We start from the raw sequence: 22,169 nt of genomic DNA, 5'->3' as shown, positions 1-22,169 counted from the left end.
TACAGCTTATTTTTCTCTTCCTCAGTGTGGCTCTCAGGACTTTCACCAGTCTACCCTCCCTCCTCAGCCACACTCCTCTCCCTAGGTCACACCCCACATCAACTCCCCTTTGTACCCTCCTTGGAAGTTTTTGCCGGAAGTGTAGCTATCATTAAAAATAGCTCAAAAACTCAACTGGGCAAGACTAAAAAAAGCTCAACAGCTTTGGCAAAAAATGGCAACCCTTACAAGCCCCACTCCCAAATGTACAACTTTTCCCACTCCCTCCCTCACCTGAAGCATATTCTGTTCAGGACTTCTGTTCATCTCACTGTTTGGAAGAGATTTGAAAGATCAAACGAAAGTCCCATCCTCTTTCCCCACATGGCCAACCAGATGCCTATGAGAGGCCTAAAAGCAGAACGGGAGCACAAGGCCCTCTCTTGTTCATGATCCCCCAGCAACAGACAATCATACTACTACCTTTTTAAAGGACTTGTTTGGATTAATTAGTTAGTGCCTTCACTGAGGGTGGTGCCTCTAACTTTTGAGATATTGGTTATCATTTTCAGTTTGTCTTTTGCTCCTGTCTTTTGCTCTCAGGTGTCCTTTCCCATAATGATAAATGACAAATGCCAATAATAATAATGAACCCAGGGCTTGGCATGTAGTAAGTAGAGGAGGAACTGCTGGGAATCAAGCTGATTTTATGTGCACATTTATCCAGAACTAAATATTAAATACAGCTTTCAGCATGTGGGTTAGCAGCAATAAGTCTTCCTGCTCTGAACACCTTATATGACATGCAGATGACTATGGCTACCAGGCCTACACACACAGCCTGTTGCTCCCAACTGCTTTAATGGGATTTAGGTAGCCTAACTGCAGGCAGGACTGCAGCCTCTGAATCTAGAGTTCCAGCACGAGCACCAATTTGATTCATTGCAGTTCTGCTAATTTAAATCCTGGCCTGCATTTCTCTATCAAATCCAGTTTGGAGCATCAGGAACTGGGGGTCTCCTTGGCTACTTAGGGATGATGAAATTAGTTGAAAGGGGAAAGCAACACAGAAGGTAGTAAAGGCAGGAATGTTTACAAGGCAGGCTTTATTGGCCAGTTGCTGTACGCCTGGCCTCAGCATCCGTGTGGATTAAGGAGCAGGCCCTTTAAATGTATTTATCATGAGTTAAATCTGATACGACGAGCTTTCGTGCCTTTGAGTTATAATTTTCCCTTCTGTTTTCATGTTTTATGTCTGACTCTGGTTCCTTGTGTGCTAAGCCCTGTAACTATTAACGGGCAGTTCTAAGGGGATTCCATTATACTGCTTTTGAAGAATATGGGGTTTGAGCCTGAGGCAATCTGCTGTTGAAACCCTTAAAAGCTTAGAGCTTCCTGAAAGGGGAGATGGAGGGGAGAACCCCAACTACTTCTCTCAAAACCTGCAGTCTTTGAAATAGCAAGCATCAGGTGTTGGAATGAACAGATGGCAACAGTGAGATAATTCAGAGTTTTAGATGAACCTGAGGACATACCTCACTTTCAATGAGCACCACTCTAGAATGTAAGTGAAACACAGCTTTCTAGGAATATAGGACTTGGAAATCCAAAGCTGAAGCAAGCTTGTTTTCTTCTCCAAAGCGTAGGATTTGAACATATGGATTTAAGTTACAAGAAATGAGATTCTGACTAAATAGCAGGAAGAATTTTCTGATGGTAAGAGCTGTTCGACAGTTGGACAGACCCTCTTGGAAGATAGTGGACTCCCCTTCATTAGATGTTTTTAAGCAGAGGTTGGATGGCCATCTGTCATGGATGCTTTAGTTGAGATTCCTACACTGAAAGGGATTGGACTAGATGAACCTCAGGGTCCCTATTCTACAGAATCAATTTTATTATTCTACAGGGAACAACAAAAGGAATAACTTGCACCATTCTGAACAAGCCTTCCCCCTGAATTTATCATCTGGCTCCTGTGTTCATCATCTGAGGCTCTTCTCCATGTAACCTCCTCCAAATGAGGTGTGAAGGGTTGCAAGATGAGAACCTACATTTTCTGTGGTGGCTTCCCATTTGTGAAATGCTTTCCCCAGGGAGGCATTTCTGGCAGGTTCACTTTCTGTTTTTAGGTGCCAGGCAAAAAATAAAAATTGCCCAGGCTTTTGGCCATTAATTTAAAGGACACTTAAGTATATTTGCAGCCAATTCTTTTGCTCATCTATTTATTGGAGTGGGTTGAATTGAATCTGCCCTTTTATACATATTACCAATAAGCATTTTAGCTTGTTTTTTTGCTCATTTTTATACTTGGTTTTAATGTTTGTCTTGTACATTGCTTCAGGTTACTTTTGTTAAATTATTATGAAAAAAGTTAAATTATTATTATTGTTCCTGGAAAATGATTCACCTTTTGTTTGTAAAAGGGCCAACTAGATGCCTTTCCCCAGTGCTTTTGCTTGTTTATGTTTGGGGTGTAGTTAACTCTTTTAATTTTTTTTAATTACTGCAATACTTCTGACATGTGTATGTTAAGTTACATATCTGGTCACTGTAGCAGCTTTTGTCATTTGTAGGATGAGAGAAAAAGGTAAATGAAGGATCCAAACGTTCAGCTTAAGTGCCATGTTCCCTGTAGCATGGTCAATGTTGTCATCTGAGAGCAGCAACTCAAACCAAAGAATTGGTCCTAAAACTAGATGTTGGAAGAGCTTGACTTGCTAAGGACACCCCAGAATCACTGGGTCCTGAGAATATTTCTATCAAGCACTCTATCTATGCTTTTGACGTATTATTCAAACAGTCACAGGAACATTGGAAACTGCCTTATGTTGACCATTAGTCCACCTAGCTGCATTGACTGGCAAAGGCTTTCTAGGGTTTCAGGCAATAGTCTCCCTGGGCCCAACCTGAATATGATGGAGATTGAACCTGCTTGGAACGTGTGTGCTCTACCACTCACCTTTGATAAATTTGTTCTGCCTTTCAAAGGGCTTGTCAACAATACTTCAGCTGGGTCCAACCTCATAAAGATTCATAAAACATAGCTACCACTACCATGGGTTTCATCCACTAGAAATCTTGCAATTATGTGCATATAAATACACATATAGACTTGCAACTCTACACAAGTAGAAATGTCATTGAATAACAATACACAATCACTTAACTACAGAGTAGTTATCGTACCTCAGTAAATTGGTGCAATCTTGCCTGTTCTTTGACTGTGTGTTATTTCTGATTAGTTTACTGGGATGCATAAAACGAGTTATACCATATCTGACTAGCTTGGATGACTGGGTTTTGTCTTGGGTCTGCTGCTCTGATGTCTGGATCAGGATGACATCATCATGGCAACCTTTAGGATGTCACCACATGGCATCATCACTTTGAACGCACAATTGTTCAATGGTATCCACCCACAGCTGTTGTTGATGCATTTTGCTCTGAGATCAGCACTAACCTCCTGTTTTTCTTCAACAGCTTTTCCAAGATTTTTGCAAGCAGTATTTTAGAAGCCTTGGATTACACAGAACCAATCTGTCTGAGGAACAGTCACATCTACTGCTTTGTATTTTTTACCGTAGCTTTTGGCTTCTGCTAGGTGAAATTGCTGATCTTCCAACAGCTTACAAAAATAAGGTAAGATTTATTTTACTAGAAGTCTATTTAATTGAAACTGGAGTAATCTGGTAATGTTTCCTTCTTAATTATTTGTTGTTACACCACAGAATGCAGAGAAAGAAGTGTTAATTTTTTCCATCTCTGTATCCAATTGTCTATAGTCAGGATGTGCTAATAACCACTTTCCCTTAACAATAATTATCACTGTAATAATTATGATGAGGAACACACACACACACCAACTTTCAATTATTTTTTAAAAAAACATTCACAATATTAGAAAAAAATTAATAGGAACATAAAAGACTACCTTACACTAGGTCAGATGATTTGTCCATCTGATTGTCTAGTCAACTCTAATGACCAATCTTTTCTCATTTTAACCCTAAAGTGGATTAATTCATTTTTTATTATTATTGCTGGGCACTTTTCTAAAGACTTTCTTCAGGAGTTACAGTTCTAGAACTATTTCCATTACTAAGAACTTTCACATTCTCAGATGCAAACCTGCCTGACTGTCTTGAAGACATCAAGTACCTTCAGAACTACTGTACCTTTTCATTTATTTATTTTACTATTTATTAAATTACCACCCTTCACCTGAGGATCACAGAGTGGTTTACAATATACAAACACAAAAATACGCACCGTAGTAACAAACAAACAAAAATAATTCCCACAAACCTACCTGTCCAATAATCTGAGAGACGGTATGGTGGAGTTGTTATAGTGGCAGACTAGGACCCGGGAGTCCTGGGTTCTGATCCATACTCACTCATGAAGCTCTTTGGGTGATCTTGGGTGAGTCTTTTTGAGCCTAGCCTACCTTATGGGCCAGCATTCAACTACCTTGTCCCACCAGCACAAGTATTTTTTTGCACAATGGAACTTCCCCCTCTCCCCATGCATGCCTGGTGGCCTCGCCAAACCTGTTCCAGAGGATTAGGGGGAGGGAGCCCCTAGAACAGATTTAGGGGGTGCACAGGGGGAGGAGAGGGGGAAAATGTTCCATTGCACAAGCAGAAATCCTTGTGTTGACGGACTACATTGGGTTCTGCACAGGGTTGTTGTGAGGATAAGCAGGCGTGGTGGAGGTGATGGGAGAAACATGTTCACTTCCCTAAGCTACTTAGAGGAAGAGTAGGAAATTGAATGGAGATAGCTGGCTTCCTTAAAGCCACAATTTAGTCTTATTGTTTATGAGAGATGAGAAGAATCCAATGCATTCATAACAAACAAAAACACATTTATATATCAGACAGCAATGATTTTTATTGTTAAAACACTCAATAAAAGCCTTCAAGTTCCTTGTAAACAGCTGGGCCTTGTCCTTTTTCTTTTACTCTTAACCATGGGTAGGCAAATTGGACCGGATCCGGCCCAATTGCCTTCTAAATCTGGCCCGTGGATGGTCCGGGAATCAGTGTGTTTTTACATGACTAGAATGTGTCCTTTTATTTAAAATGCATCTCTGGGTTATTTGTGGGGCCTGCCTGGTGTTTTTACATGAGTAGAATGTGTGCTTTTATTTAAAATGCATCTCTGGGTTATTTGTGGGGCACAGGAATTCGTTCATATATATTTTTTCAAAATATAGTCCGCCCCCCGTCCCCCCCCCCTTTAGACTAAGTTTATGACTAGTTCACACTGACACATGGATCAGAACCATTTGGGGTCAATAAGACTTTCTGGATGGCTTTGCATTATGTTTCAGACTCAAAGTCTGCTTTGTCGTATTTCCTTAATCCTTATTTGCACTTACTGGCCCTTTAGCTGTTGTACCATGATATCACCCACTAATCAAGTGCTATTTCCTCCCGCCGCAGGAATCCAGTTAGCTCTGGAAACAATGCCAAATCGCTGCTCTGGAACCTTAATTGTGTCCCTTCAGTTTCAGGTGAGTCAATTGCTCTGGGACTGATTTTAAACTTCTGTGGATTAAGTAAGCATATAGTTCATTTGTATACTAGCAATGCAATCTGATCCATGTTTTTGCATGCTTCGAAAAGCAAACTGCATTCATGTAAATGGCCAGCATGCTGGTGCACATTGCTTAGCAGTTTCTGGGGTGCTCCTCCCCTGCTTCTGTGCCATGGACAAAACAAAATGTCTTGTCATGTTGTTGAAATCCAGACTCATGGTTTATTTCTTCCAAATCGTGAGTGGTAGCCAAAGTTGGTTCTTGGTTTACCACTTATGTTTTGTTTGGAGAAACAAGTCACAAGCCTGGGTTCAGACATCCCAACAAACCAGACTTGAGCTTCTTTCATCTATAGCATGACGGTAGCAAGCGCAGGAATGCCACTGGAACTTTTGAGCAGGGTTCTACACATTAGAGTATAGTTTGCTTCAAATTATTGTTTGATGTGATGTTTGAACTGCGAATTGTGTTTATGAGGCCACAGAGTGGAAACAAGTTGTGATAGAACACTCTAAATGACTTCCATGAATATGGGACTTGGAACTGCCCAGTTCAGATGTTTGTCAGTCCTGGTTCTGGCAGGTTAAAGAGATATGTGAAGTTATAAAACTCCACCACATTTAAAGCTGCTGGTTTTTATTGTGCCATTCTTGCCTTGATTTATTTTGAAAACAGTGCTTGTGGAGGAAGAAGCATCCCCTTTGGCAAACCCTACTCTCTTTAGGAGATGGTAGTGTATGTGCCAAAACTATTTTCTAAGCTCTACCTGAAAGCAAATGAAAACTAGTCCAGATCTATATGTCCTTCCCAGAACTTTGATGTAGAAAAATAACATTTGGAAAGAGAATTAATTGTGTTCTTTGTTGTGTAACCAGTATAGCTCTTTAACTTGAGCTTATCTGGTTTATATTAATGAAAAGCTGATCTTTGTTGGGGTTAAATGGAATATTTTAAGTAAATATTTTTCCCTTTGCAAAAGAGCTCCAAGAGCTAAAGGTTCTGCCTCTGTCTTTTAAAATTAAGAAGTGGTTAAAAAGAGTGAGAGTATGTGTATGTGGGGGTCTGTTCTTCATTAGAAAATAATTTAAATTAAGCTGCCATCCTAAAACAGATTTATCAAGGAGTAATCCCTGTTAAACTTGCTTCTGAGTAAACATGCATAAGATTGCACTGCACGGCCCCTAAAAATAATAGAGAGTGTTTAATGCACTCTGTGTGAAATCTGACCAGAGCCAAGAAGACCAAATACCAGTACATAAAGGTATCTATTGTGCATAATGTAACACCGTGACATCTATCATCTGTAAAGTATCCTGTTCAAAGACTCAAGCCCTCACTAATGTAAATGTTAAAATTCAATTCGACCCCATGCTTATTTACATCATCAAAGATTTATGATTAACACTCTTCAAAACTGTGACAGCTCAACAGAATATAATAAGACATTTATTATTTCAGGCTCCTGGCTTTTAATTTTGATTTGGCAACCCAATTCAGGGCTAATAAGCTTTAATGATGCTTTCAAAGTGGGCTGGTCGCCTGTGGGTCCCTATTATGGTTTTGGGGGCTTCAAAAGGTTGAGTCCAAACCCAGAAGTGGAGCTGGATTGACAGTTTGTCGTTTATTATAACACAGATGCTTCCCACTTACCTGTTCTGTGAGCAGGCTGTCTCTCATCTAGGATCCAGGATCTCACCCCGTACGTGCGCTTCTATTAAGCTATGAACAGAGTTCCTGATTAGGCACAGTCGGACAGGCCAAAGAAATGTCATGGCTCAAGGACCTAGGACAAATCTGGCAGGGGCAAATGGATCTGACACCACACATTTGCAGTTATATTTTGTAGGCTTCTAGCGCAGAACTGGCTAGAATCACTTCCCCAGACTTAAGTCTCTCTTTTGAGTGTAATGCAGTGAGAAGTGCTGGGAAAAGCTTTGAAAAGTTGTACCTTTCCCCACTTCTTTTTTGTTCTCTCCCTCCCCTGGGCAGGGATAGTGCGAAGTTACTCATGGACAGCAGGGGGGGAAGAATCAAATCTGAACTGAGCTTCCTGCAAAGCTCTAAAAAGGGGAGAGCTCTGTGCCTTGAGAGTCCTTCCTAGATCATATGGGGGGAAAAATATTCTTCATGTGAGTAAAATGCCTCACAATCGTCCCAGGATCCCGACTCCAGTTCCAGAGGTGACGTGGGATTCTGGGCTGAAGGAAATGAATGAGACCTGGAAAGGAGCAATTGCCTGCCTTGGGGTAGCTGTGTTCTTTGTGATGACCATTGGGATTATCTACTGGCAAGTGGTGGATCAGCCAAACAAAAATTGGATCCTGAAAGGGAACGCCAGTGGTCTTATTTGGGAAAGAAAAGCTCATTCCCTCATCCTGCAGACTCTGAGTGAGGACAAAACTTTCCTGGAGATTCACATGGGAAGACTCTCAGATGTGGAGGTACCTTTAATGAAGAATCTGTGTTGGATAAACAAGACGGAATTCTGTTACACCTGGGAAGCCACCGCACATTTGAATATCTCCTTGGAGTCCAGCCTTTCTTCCAACACGGAGTGCTACAGCATCGGTTGGACGCCTCTGCACTGCCAGGTTAAGATCAAGGTAATTAACTACAGCCTCAGTTTATTTCACTAAATATTATGCTCATGTCGCATTCCCAACAAACTTTACAGAGTGTGAACATCAACACTGATAAAGATTCCAGTAATATCCATGCTAATCAAAACAAGCATTGACATCTTAAACTTGGTCCTTGCAGTAAATGTAGATTTGCATTTTTTTTGTTGCCTATTTATGAAAATCCTGGTTTTTTAAGCTAAATGTTCAACCCCCTAAAAGAATCTCCAGGATCCCTTGGCAAATACCAAGATATCTGCAGACAAAGACAAAATTGCAAGAATACAAAGGTAAATCAGGGGGCTAAATCCAAAATCAGTTCTAGCTCTGCACCATTGTAGTGTTGTGTATAACCAGAGAGTGGAAGAACCACCTTTCTAAAAATTAACCAAGTAATACCTAAAATCATATCGGTCTCTGAAAATTGCAAGCTAAGAAAGTTCCCTTGCCACCATAGTCATGACATAACTTATTATTATTATTATTTATCATGGAATGACAACGGGAGTCTTCAAAACAGCTTTTTTTCTGTGCTCCCAAAAAGGAGGTGGGGGTGCTTTATAATTCTTGTGAAAGTAACAAATCTATCTGCGCCGGCATTGAAATCTAAGAACTGTGTTTCTCTCTGGATATACTGAAAGCTGGATAGGAGTGTTTTGGAGTCTCCTGCATGTATGAAATTCTTACAACAATATAGGATTTGGGCAGCAGTCCCAGGCATATGAAACATCCCATTGAAATGCGTAGGATTTTCCTCCAAGTAAATATGTTTATGAGTCAGCATTAAACACATTTTATGGACAAGATTTTGCAGCAATAGCTAGAAATTTATTTATTCTTGCACTTGGCTTTTCAGCCTCAACCATCTCAGGATCTGAGACAGGTTAAAAAATATTTATGTGGACCTATTGACATATAAGAAATTAGAACAATTCAAAAGAATGTGATACTAAGCTGACATACTTGGTTGGAAGTAGGGGTATTTTCTTGAGTGTTGTAAATAACTCTCTTGAATCAGGAATGCACCCTCATTGGCAATGCTAATGCAGGAATGCCTTTAAATAATTTTTTTTTTAAAAAATAAAGATACATTTAAAATACAAACAGACAGAATGTACATTCCAGCCAACTGATATTTTATTTTGGAATTAAAGACATAGGAAATGCAAACCAACTATCTTGAATGAACAGCTTTTTAAATTAGTGGGTGATCTGCTTGCTTTGACTATCTGACCTATTTTTGCTCTCAATGCACAGCATATGCCTTGTTTGTTTTAGTGTACTGGTATGCTAGCAGCACCTGAAAGAAATTCAAAATCTGTGCAGTCATGTTTTCTATGTAAAATACAATTTTTAGTTCAGGATCTTGGGGAGGAAGAGCCCAGTTAGCATAAACAGCTCTAATTAAACCACTCAGTTTTAAGCATGAGGCTCACACTGGGTCAAATTCTTTGACCTCAATTAGGCATTCTGGTTCACGCTAGAATTTCTGCAGACTTTCAAAAGGCTTAGCAATCATAGGAGTACCCTAATCAAAGTCTCAAAAATGAAGCCAAGCCTTTTACAGAGATTCATAGATTGAATTGAAAGGACCTTGCCATAGCTTTGTGTTATCATGGTCCCATAAAGACTAAGCATATGCAACAAAAGACTTCTCAGTTGTACAATGATACAGAGAAACTCTTGCACTGATTGCATTAGGGGGCTGAGAATGCCCAGGGAGCAACATTCAGATGCATATCAAAGACTAAGTAAGGAAGAGGTAGAGAGTCAGACTGGAAACATGCAATTGTTTTTTAGGAGAGTTCTAAGTGATACAATAAAGGCAACTTGCTTTTGGTCTACACAACAGGCAGGTTTCTTTTATCCTGCTGTCATCATGATCAAACAGACTTTTTGGAACATTCTCCACATCTGACAAACCTGTTTATCGGAAGCAGTCGTAGCACAAGTGTGCATGGTATAATCAGTTATGCTCCTTTCCCTCTACTCAGGGAAGGCAGGGGGGAACCGACATCCAGTTTTGGTTATAAAATGGGAAAGCCAAACCAGAATTAGCTTTATTAAATATATTTCAAGACAACAATCTGGATTTACATAATAAAGAATTAATGAACCACTTATTACAAGCGTCAAGACGCAACAAAACCAGACACTGGAGAGGCATTTCTGGCACAATGATAGACAATTGGTACAGAACAGTTTGAGAAATATGACTAGAAATCTTCCCCTCATTAGTGGCTGATCAACCATAACTGTGTAAAGGAGACAACATAAATGTTAACCCTGATGCCTTCAAAAACTCCAAAATCCTTTTTGAAATGTGTCTGGGCTTTCATCTAAGAGGCCTTGTGCTACTAGCCAGTGATTATGCAATCACATGGGAAGTAAAACTTGCTGATCTCATTTGTTCAGTGGAAGTAAATGCTTTTAAAAGGGTCTGGGGCAACCTGAATATTTGAGTAAAAATAACCCCACAGCTGGGTGAATAAGGTTGGAGCAAGGACAGGTCATATGGGCACAAATATGTACCCTTGCATATTTTATACATTTAACCAAGGCTATTCTTCAAAATTATACATTAGTTATTCTGTAATATTTTGCTTTCCAGGACTGCTTTTCCATGGTAAATATTTCCTGGTATGGAGGAGCAAGTGTCAGCAGCCAGCATTGGCCTCTGAACAATGTGAGCATCAAGTCCCAGCCATTCATTATCAGCAACCTCGCCAAAACCCCAGCTGCTTATGGCTCTGTCTTAGAAAGATATTTTTTGGGATCAACTGGTAAGAGTTGCCTTCCTCGCTTGATTTCCCAACATTGTTGACTGTAAATAGCTTTTCTATGGCTTTAGTCTTTTCTTTTCTTTTTAATACAGTCCAACTGAGTGAAAAATTAAGAAGGTAACTAGGGTTGTATCCTCTCCAAGAAAGGTGGCTAGCTACATCAAGTACCTGCCTCACTGATACAGTGAACAGAGAGTGATGTATCATACCTTAATAGTTGGATGGCCATGGACTCTACTTTACAGAGGACAGTCCTCTGTTTGAATGGCTGTCTGATCCAAATCCAGTTTTAAAGAACCATAAGAAGGAAGAGTGAGCAGGAGTCTTCAAGCTGTCCACCAACACAGGTCACCTGGCCACATTCTTTCTCATTACAGTGAGATTATACATATATAAAGTAGCATATGCAAGTTTTATGCAATCCCATGCCCTCTTTTTTGTTGACACAGTTCCTCTTTTTTGCAATGTGTACACGACCAACTTACTAGTGCATTGTGCAGCAATGGTTTCGAATATTAGCTTTTGATGTGAGAATTCCTCTTACTTTCTTTTCTTTCTGAGGAACAGCTCAAATTTGCCTTCCTTAAAAAACAAAAACAAAAATTAACCTAACAAAAAAGAAAAGCGAAGATGTACGAGGAAGGATATGCCCTCCCTCCATCCCATTCCCTTTCTACCAGTGCATTAAATCCTAGTACATTAGCCCCAGGCACATAAAATTTGAACTGGTTTGTATTCTAATTTGTCTAAAATGTCTACACTGGCCAGGCAAAATTGCTAGTCAATTTCCCTTCTGCACCATAGCTCACAGTAACTTATTGACGTGTGACATTAATAGCATGGCAGAATTTCAGAAGACATGTTGTTGCCACTAGTGTACAGAGCAGGGATTGCTAACATAGTGCCCTCCAGATGTTGTTGGATTCCAGCTCCCAACAGCCCTAGCTAGCATGGCCAAAGGTCAGAAATGTTGCTAGTTAATACTCCAGCAATATCTGGAGGGCACCACAGTGTTTACCTTTGGTATAGAGTCTGGGAGCTTCTGTGTCTCTTTGCCGTGTTGCATTTTAGAAGGACAGGGAATGACTCTTCCTAAAGGAGGATAGACCACATCTCTGGGCTTAGTATCACCCTATGAGGAGGATTCTCTATCAGGATCAACAACTTTGGAAGGCCGGGCTGTGTTCAGTTTGGAGATGCTTCACAAGTCCATGATTAAAAGAAGAAAAAAATCTAATTACATTGATGGTATTCAATCAGTTACGAGATTTTGATACCTAATTATAGTTATTAGACATACTATGCAATAAGTAAACAACAGAATGTTTACGATCTCAGCCATGAGCAATATAACTCGCAGTCTCTACAAGGCTTATGTGCCTTTGACAACAACAAAAAGCAGAGCCACGTGGAGTCCCTGTTTTATTCCTTAAATAAGCAAATTTGCTAGAATGACAACAGCTAGTGTCAATTTTCTAGGACAATTAGGATGGCACAGAGAAATGTGCACCCTTGGATGCAGGCAGAGAAGTATATGTAGGCTTATGCCCTTTTGTCATCACCTGCACAGAAATGGAAGTGAGTGAGTTCTGATTTCTCACACTGGATTAAAAAATTATACTGGAATTTCATCAAATGCATGACAAAGTAAAGCACAGTCCTGTCTAATTTCTTTTTTATACATTTGTGTGTTTGTTATCTCTAAAGGAGTGACAGTGATGATTGCCTCAGACATACCCATCTTCCTCTCAGTAGAGAGGAACAAACATTTTTGCCTTGAGAGTACCCTTGGCGTCAACATGGCATCCCTGCAGTACACAGTGTGTGTCAGTCAAAACATCACGTCTGCCCATCAGGAAGTGGGAAGCCAGCTTTCAGGACATCAGCGGAAGCTGCCAGATACTGACATACTAAGGTAAGAAAGATATCAGAAAAGTGTGGTCTGACATTAAGCACCCCACCAGCTATAGGGTGGCAATATCTTAAGGGTATGGGTACATGCAAAGGTGTATAACAGAAATCCAAAAAGGCAGACTGTAAAATAGCAGTAGTTGGTTTTGTTATTCCTTTTATATATATAACCCACTTTTAGGTCCAGTGTTATATGGTTGAGGCAGCTGCTCCCAGTCACCAGTCTAGCAGCCGCATTCTGAATTAATTGCAGTTTATGAGTCACCTTCAAAGGTAGCTGCACATAGAGTATGTTGCAGTAGGGCCAGTCCTGATTAATATTATACTATGAAACTGAGAAGGGATTCGGGTAGCGCTGTGGTCTAAACCACTGAGCTTAGGGCTTGCTGATCGGAAGGTTGATGGTTCAAATCCCTACGACAGGGTGAGCTCCCGTTGCTCAGTCCCAGCTCCTGCCAACCTAGCAGTTCGAAAGCACGTCAAAGTGCAAGTAGATTAATAGGTACCGCTCTGGCGGGAAGGTAAACGGCGTTTCCGTGTGCTGCTCTGGTTCGCCAGAAGCGGCTTAGTCATGCTGGCCACATGACCCGGAAAAACTGTCTGCGGACAAACACCGGCTCCCTCGGCCAGTAAAGCGAGATGAGCGCCGCAACTACCAGAGTCATTTGTGACTGGACTTAACTGTCAGGGGTCCCTTACCTTTACCTTATGAACCTGAGAAATGGAAACAAGTGTGGAATTTGCATATCCTATTAGACAGGAACATAGTTTTCTGCCAACATGAGTCCCCTCCCTTTTTAAAAATCTGCAGGCATATACTAGATATGCTGGTTTAACCCAGCTATTTTAGTTTTGTGACTTCCTTCTCATCTTGAAAAACCTGTGGGCTAGATAATAAATAGGTGTTAAGCTAAAGCAAGGCTTCTTTCTTTAACTACACCAATACAGGTTGCCTGTCTGGAGCTATTACAGAGCAGCAGATTCTGCTGCCAAGGTGGAGCGAGGATTAAGATATTTCTTCAACAGACTGCAAAGGCATCACCTCGGGGAGGGGCTAATCGCTCTCAGTGAACTTTCCACAGTGCTACTTGGTAATACGGTATGTGCATCTTTGCAGGTCACGGGCAAGCTGCAGAGCTAGAGGGCAGCATTTTCACCCACCCTGTTAATTCCTCAAATATATATCTTTCCCAGCATTCTGCATTAAATTGTTATAGCTAAAGTATCACTTTTCAAAACCTTAGCCAGCAAACTCCCATTTTCCATGTACAGGAGTGTTTTCACAGACTTTGATGACAGCTGGATTTGGTGTTTGATATCACCAGACAAATAAAATACAGAGTCCAGTTTTTCAACAGGGGTTTTGCACAGCTACTTGGCACACAGTTGTACACACACACACGTGCACCAGTAGTCCAATATGTCTAAGCATGGGAGGCAATTTTATAGATGCAAACCCACAAATACAGGTGGGTTTTGTGGGTGCACATTTCAACTGGGATCTGGGCCATTGTGTGTGTGTGTGTGTGTGTGTGTGTGTGTGTGTGTGTGTATCTCGATTTGATTATAATAAAACCTCAAAGTGTTTTTTTTAAATTACAAAAAAATTATTATACTTGTCTTAATTCTCACAAAACTTCTCATCCATATCCCTCTGTTAGATTGAACCCCAAATTCTCATCCATATCCCTCTGTTAGATTGAACCCCAATGAAATTGGGAATTGCGGGTAGATGAGCAAATCAGCCTATTTGTGATCCAAGTCAATTTCATATACATTTATTCACATAAATTAATATTTAAATACTGTATATACTTAGGTACATGTTTTACCACAAAATATGTATTTGAATACATGTTTTATCTAAACATTTCCCCCTAAAACATCATTTTTATTCATTTATTAAACTGATAACTATATTGCAAAATTCAGAGAAGTGCAAAATCTGAAGGGCAGCTATGTTCTGATTGGTATTTTAGCTTGGTAAGTGTGTATTAGGTCAGTTCGCTTGCAGACCAAATAATATTTTTGTCCATCCCTAGTTGAGACTGATTCCTTAATAGATTCCCATTACCACCATATAAATGTTATTGGACTATCTCCTATTTGAGTCTATCTCCTATTTAATCTGACTGTTTAGATAACAACTGGTGAACTTGACTTATTAAGGCTTAAGCTAGTGGAGCTCCTATTGGCATTCCATCTAGCAGCTAACTAGGTCCATAAACCCTTATCTTCTACATTCCAAACCATTCACTGGAATACTGCAGCATTGTTCAAGCCAAGGCTATGTGAATCTTGTGAGTGGAAGCTCCATCTAAGCCACTTTGACTTTAATTACTGCTTTAAGAGCCTTTATAGCTGTTACCAGCAGCAGGACTGAAGAGCTTTTTCAAATTGTGCCAAACCCTGTGTGGTGCAGTGCCTTTTTAAACACACACACACACACACACACACACACACACACACTACTTCCTGCACTTCTGTTTTTTTGTGCTGAAGTATTAAACAGAAGTAGGGTAAGATTTCTTGGAGATGTCATCTGGAGACCCTGTTAAATAAATAGCAGAGTGTGTTTTGCTGTTTAGTCTTACCTTCCAAACATTATAGTCCCTGGTCCTATGACAAAATCCTTGTCTAATGGTGCACACTATTCTCCCTTCTTTCAGGAACACACGTTTTTACCTGTGCTGAGACGAAAAGGGTTGCATAGGCTTGCCATGGACTCCTCACTTACAAAACATCTAAAGCTTTCCATAACTGTGTCCCCTTTTGCAAGCATCAACTCCCAACTTTTTCAGATGTCTCTACAAGAAGGCAAAGAAGACTTTTGGCTGAGCCGCCACTCTGAATCTGGTGACTACTCGGTACAAGTCCCTAATATCACCTCTTGCACTTGACCAATTACCTCTAGAGGTTCCTAGCCTGGAAGGAACCAGTAGGTATAAGGCTTTCTCGGCTTGCTCAACATACATTAGCAGACGTTAATGAGCCAAAGCACATGTTATGTCGGAGATGCGTGATTGGATCCCCCCAGTTGGTAGTACGTGAGACTCTTAATTGCAAGGTTGTGGGTCCGAGCTCCACAATGGGCAAAAGATTCCTGCATTGCAGGGGTCTGGACTAGGTGACCCTCATGGTACCTTCCTATTCTATAACTCTATACCAGGGTTGAGGAGCTGTTTCCAGCCTGTGGATTGGATGTCTAGGTCCCTCACCCTGCTCCCTGCTGGCCATTCTGACAAGTAGATGGGACTGCCCACTTGTCATTCAGTTGGCATCACAGTGATGTCAGGTGACGTGCTTTATTTTGCCTGGGCAGTTTGAAATCACACTAATGGACCGAGGCACAGGAGTCTGCAGGAGCTGAAAACAAGTTAAGTGTTTGCACTTGCATTGCCCTGTGCCTTTGCAAGCACTGCCAATTAGCATTTTTCTTCTCCTGGTAGCAGCTACCACGACCCCTGTTTGGATGGAGCCCTGACATGGTAGGAAGCCTCGTACCGAAGCCTCGATGCAAATCACCTTCCCTAAGCTGCAGAGGCAAAAATATGCAATACAGTCATAGAAAGGAAGCTATATAGAGGGGAAACCTTTATCTCCATGCCGTAACCTCAGTCTAAACTGGGTGTGTGAGTGTTGGGTCGCTTACAGCGACTTTTAGGAAAGTAAAATCATGGCAGGATACCTAATCATTGATTTCCCACATCATGTCTAGTAAGGCCCTTGTAATCAATAATCAAGCTGTACCTAAATAATGATTCTTGGGCCTATAACCAATTTCAGGAAATTATAGCTATACTGTATCTTCAATGGTGTCTGCAAAAGAAATATATTTCAGGCCATGATTTATTAAGCAATGTAATATAGCAGGCTATCATTTTTTTAAAAAATAAAAATAAATCTATTGCCTAATAAAATTGTCTCAGTGCCCATGATACACATAAATACAGAGTGATGCCTTTGTTTTGAAAATGCGCATTAGCTATAAAATATTCTATGCTGTGTTCATATGATTCTGCTCAGAATTTGAGGCAAGGAGTACTGCCATTCAGAGAGCATAACCTTGAAACCAAGTGCTCACAAATGGTCCCTGCACACCCCTTAATCTGGCGCTGCCAGCTATTAGTTTAGGCAGGGACCATCCAATATGGTAGCTTCTAGATATTGCTATCATGTATCTAGTAACTGCTATCATGCCTGACCATTGGCTGTGCTGTCTGAGGCCGATGGGAGTTGGAGCCCATTATCTTCTGGGGGGCCCCACATTGGTTACCTGCACATGAGGTGAACCAGGAAGTCAGCCTAGCCCTTTATGCTTCTGCTGTTCTCTTCTGATGGCTGTTTCCTATTGCAGGTGCCGCTGCTCACCAGATGGAAAGGGCAGTTTTCTGCTCAGCTAAATGTGACCAGCTGGGCTGCAGTGCTCTGGTACATGGACCAAGTGAGCCTCTTGAGGCAGCGACTGGGAGCAGAGTATTTGGTTTTCGAAAGTGGCGAAGGCAATTGGTTTATGGAGCAAGCAATCCCACCTCCCACAGAACTTGGAGGGGATAAGTACATTCACATTTTAGCCTCAATGGCAGCTGCATTGGGAAACACGTCAATAATTAGCGCCGGCACGAGGTTTGTCTCAGGATAACTCTCCAAACTGTCCGTTTCTGAGGGCATCCTATCAGTGTGCACCATCCCCTGCCCCTTCTTTTTATTTCGTTAAAAGTTTATTTTAGGGGAAATCTCACATCCCCCTTCCACCCCTTTCTCTGTCCTTGTCATGTGCTGCTGGTGCTGCTGTAATCTGAAGGAGAGTCGTGGAGGGATAGTGTGTGCTAATGAACAGAGGCATGGATGTGCATTCAGTATGGGCTCTTCCTTTCCAGAAAAGTGGCTTCAGCTTGCATGAACTGGGTTGCCATATGTCCTCTTTTTCCAGGGCACGTCTTGTTTTTCATGGGTGTGTAAAATGAGAGTTGCTGTGGTCTAAACCACTGAGCCTCTTGGGCTTGTCGATCAGAAGGTCAGTGGTTCGAATCCGCGCAACAGGGTGAGCTCCCTTCACTCTGTCCCACCTCCTGCCAACCTAGCTGTTGGAAAGCATGCCAGTGCAAATAGACAATTAGGTACTGGTGTGGTGTGAAGGTAAGTGGCATTTACTCTCCTGTTGCGCCAGAAGCGGTTTAGTCATGCTGGCTACATGGCCCAAAAAGCTGTCTGTGGACAAATGCCAGCTCTCTCGGCCTGAAAGTGAGAGGTGAGTGCCGCAACCCCATAGTCACCTTTGACTGGACTTAACCATCCAAGGATCCTTTACCTTTTTTTTTACCTGTAGTTAAAAGTAGAAGTTGACAGAAGTGTCCTCTTTTTTGCTCTTCAAAATATGGCAACCCTAGCATGAAGCCAAGCCACCAGCTGCTATGTGACAATGCGTCCTTAGAACTGTCTATGACTTTGATGCAATGCTGCACCTGTGCCTTAAGTTGGCCTCCCTCAACCTGGTGCTCTCCAGGTGATGTTGAACAACAGCTCCCAGCGGCTCCAACCATCATGGCTAAGTCAGGGGTTATGGGAGTTGTGATTCAACAACATCTAGAGGGCGTCAAGTCTGGGGAAGGCTGAATGATTACTGTGCCTTTCAATGTTTCCAGTTTGACTCCTGGTCTGTTTCTGCTGCTTCTAGAGCCAGCCACCTGCCACTCTTTCTCCAAATGAACCCCCGCCAGTCCGACTGGAGCTACGCTGGCTTGAAAGGGATTATTCCATCGGTGCTTCATTACAGTCTTCTTGGTTATAACTTTTTTATTCCGGATGCAATAGGTAACGTTATTTTAAGGTCAACTTCTCCTGCTTCTTCTTAGAATCCGTTTTATAGAAGGGCTGAAGATGCCCCTAAGAGAAAAGGCCACATCTCATTGTCGGTTTGCAAGCCCCCTCCACAGAGGCTGGCCCCTCTCACTGTATATACATATATACATATAACAATCCCCTGTTGTTTCAGTTCCACCCTTGGAACTACCCGCCACTGGTTTCACCAATGTAACTCTCTGGTTGTCTGTTTTCCAAGGAATGAGTGCTTCTGCATTACCTTGGTTAGAGAACGTTGTGTTATGCTTAGCAACTCCCTGTTGTGTCTTTGTCTCTGACTTAGACATATCCTTAACCTGGCTTTTGTTGTCAACAATAGTAATACATGCAACAGCTGAACTAGCAAATACCTCTTGGGTGGTACGCCCTTTGTGATTCTCTCAGACCTGCGTATGAGGTGCTGATCCTCTTTGCTGACTGGTTCAGTCTCAGGACTTTTTGGAGAACCAGTTCCAATAGTAAACAGTGGTTCATCCTTAACCTGTGAAGATCTAGCTTTTGTGTGTGAACCTTTCTCAATCACTGTGTCAACAGAACTCTCTGAGCTTTCTGTGTCACTTTCAGTACCACTATAATCAGAATAATCAAATTCATCATCTGAATTGTCATCAGTAGTGGGAAATGTGTGAAAAATTGCTCTCTCCTGTCCAGGAGCACTCTCTAGAAATTTTGCGAGAATCACCTGACCAGATTCAGACAAAATTACTCTGTAGAGACCCTTTTCATAACCCACAAAAATGCCTCTGGCATTCTTCATCCCATCTGGAGTTTCAGTTCTGATTTGAGATCCAAAAACCTTAAAATGCGCTAAGAAGGTTTTCTTTTGAATAGCCTCTCAAAAGGAGAACATTCCATGCCTTTTGAAACCTTTCTCACCCAAGTGTAACAAAAACAAGATAAAGATTCAGCCCAAAACTCATGTGGCAAATGTGAACTCAGCAATTGTGCCTTCATGCCATTTTGCAACTCCTTGTTCACTTTTACACAGACAGTTTTGTTCCATGCAGCCTCTGAAACAGCAACCTTGTGCTCTATCCCTTGCTTCTCAAGGAAATCCTGAAAATCCTGTGAAAGAAAAATTGGCTTCTCATCTGTGAAAAGAAAATCAATATTAGCATAATGAATATTCTTAACCTTATCACAAAACTCCTTAAACCTTTCTAAGGTTTCTCTGGGATTCTGCAAAATGTATATCCATACATATTGAGAAAAATGATCAACAAATACAAGATAGTACTTTGCATTGCCTCTAGATGGTGCTAGAGGACCAATCACATCAGCATACACTCGCTGAAAAACACTGTTAATCTTTGTTGCCTTTCCTCTCGTGTCTTCTTTCGAGATACCTGCAAGAGAAAGCATTTTAGATTCACATGCTGTGCACATTTTATAATCATTTTTATCAAAAGTCAACAGATACAGTCCATCTTTCTCTCTGGCAGAAAGTTACAGCTCTCCATCTTTGTAGATTTTGCAGCTTTCCTCATCATAGGATAACACCAGTTTCTTCTTAGTTATTTGAGATACACTCAACAGATTGTACTTTAAATCTGGAACAAAATAAACATTGTTTATAGTCAAGTTCAGGCTTTCTAGATACACAGTTCCGATCCCGGTCGCTTCCATTTCTTGACCATTGGCCAGTTTCACAGTGAAGTGTTGCTTCTCAAACGTAGAAATCAGTTCTCGGTGTGATGCCATGTGTTGTGTGCATCCTGTGTCTACAATAAATGCGTTCTCCACGGATGATGTGGCTTTTAGGGACATCAAAGCCATATATGGTTTTGCCTGGGACTGGGTACGACCTTTGTTTGAGGCCTCAGGCTTTACAGAGCTCCCTCTAGCTCCTTTCTCCTGACGTGGTGTCTCCTGACGAACAGCGTTCTGAGCTACAGCTTTCTCCTCTGTAGCAATTGTAGTGGGGGTGCTTGATTCCCGAGCTTCACTCCCCCCATCAGCAACAGCCATTGCAGCAGCAACAGGATCATCAACAGCAACAGCAGCAACAGTTCCTTCACTTCCTTGTTGTGGCTCAAAGCTCCTCCCAGCTTTCGATGAGCTCTCAAGAATTTGGCCAGCTTCATCTTGGCGCAACCAACTCTCGGTCCTTGCTTCCCACCCCAGCTTCACAAGCTTTGCGGAGTGACTCCCAAGCGACCCTTGGTTCTTCTGCACCCTTTAGGACTGGCTCAAGATAAGCGTCCACATTTTCCGCCAAAATTCTGATCACACGCTGCTTCAATTCACTTTGAACTGCAGCCTTCTTCCCCTGTGCTTGTACAGCAACAGGCTGTGGGGTTTGGATTAAGTCCCATAATTGCTCTCCCACCAGCAAGAATTCCATTGCAAATGACCATTCTAGCCAGTTTTGGCTATTCAGTTTCTGAGAGAACAGAGCCATCTTTATCCCAAGCTGCAGCTTCAGCTACAAGCTGGAAAATCCAAAAGTCTATATCCTGTTTATTAGCTGCTATGCACCTGGTAGTCAGCCCAGCTGCCTGGAATTTTCCTTTCCGAGAATCTGTAAACAATAAGCCTTCGCTGCAATCCAACAGCTCTTTGCTTGGAAAGTCCCTTTCCAACAGTTTGTTTACAACAAGCGTCGCTGAAAAAACCCAGCCTTGCTTTCGCTTTTGAAGCTTCTTTTTTCCCTCTTTGCTCTTTAAGCTAACCAGCTCATAAATTTAGCTCAAAAAGTACTCACGATTCCGTCTCCAAGCAACGGCAGCTCTTATCAGCTCTGGAATGTGAAGTATGTGGCTGCTCTCCGCTCTGTTTTATCCAAAACAGGAGCTTTTTTCTCAGTGAACTGAAGAAGTTTTCAATTCGCGTTCAGCATCCAGCCATAAATCAGCATCGCAGAGGTACGTGGATCTCGTTGCTTATCAGCAAAAAAACCCACGTCTCCCACCTGGTGCTCAGCCGTCCACCGGGCAATCACTTGTTGTGGCAGCCATCCTCTGCTACCACTTGTCGCTTTGCAAGCCCCCTCCACAGAGGCTGGCCCCTCTCACTGTCCTCGGAGCTTGCTTACTGGTAACCTCCTCTGGCTGACTTCCCGGACAGACCAGGGAGATATTGATAGGCGACATTTTCCCAAGAGTGGGTAAAAATGCACACACCCCTCCTCCTGCTTCCGCAGGGGAAAGAAAAGTGGTCAGAAATCTATTTACATGATGTTTATTTCTGACATTACAGCACTTCAGAAAAACACGTCCTTTCAGTTCAGTTCTTCTAGCAAGTCTGACAAACTTCCTGAACATGCGCAGTCGGAAGGTTTCAAATTACACTCTTCACAAAGACTTATCCAGCCTGTGAACGTCCGGGGAAATTCTTCTTTCTCACAGATAGGCGCATCATGTGATGTCAACAATCTGGCTGTCTGCAGCTGTGATGTTTCCATATACTGACAGGGCAGAGCCCATATGCTGTGTGTTATGATGCCCCAGATTCAATCCCTGGCATTTCTGGGAA

General features: G+C 41.8%; 1 protein-coding gene across 7 annotated transcripts in view; it reads left to right on the top strand.

Annotated features, from left to right (window-relative positions):
• The window catches only part of LOC128417303 (SITS-binding protein-like), a 42,962-nt gene that overhangs the window by 4,451 nt on the left and 16,342 nt on the right, over positions 1-22,169 (top strand). For 2 of the 7 annotated variants that reach the window (XM_053395765.1, XM_053395797.1), the window contains exons 2-10: positions 3,460-3,618; positions 5,427-5,497; positions 7,680-8,124; positions 10,751-10,922; positions 12,630-12,837; positions 13,782-13,932; positions 15,503-15,700; positions 17,191-17,459; positions 18,511-18,647. In XM_053395765.1, coding sequence (XP_053251740.1) covers positions 7,729-8,124; positions 10,751-10,922; positions 12,630-12,837; positions 13,782-13,932; positions 15,503-15,700; positions 17,191-17,459; positions 18,511-18,647 — 1,531 coding nt within the window. In that variant the 5' untranslated portion in view covers positions 3,460-3,618; positions 5,427-5,497; positions 7,680-7,728. The other 5 variants (XM_053395783.1, XM_053395791.1, XM_053395757.1 and 2 more) reach the window with 5 other exon arrangements.

This window comes from Podarcis raffonei, chromosome 1 (assembly GCF_027172205.1).
Source record: "Podarcis raffonei isolate rPodRaf1 chromosome 1, rPodRaf1.pri, whole genome shotgun sequence".
Classification (NCBI taxonomy): domain Eukaryota; kingdom Metazoa; phylum Chordata; class Lepidosauria; order Squamata; family Lacertidae; genus Podarcis; species Podarcis raffonei.
Note: the sequence above shows the minus strand (reverse complement) of the source record. Positions and strands in the feature narration are given on the sequence as shown.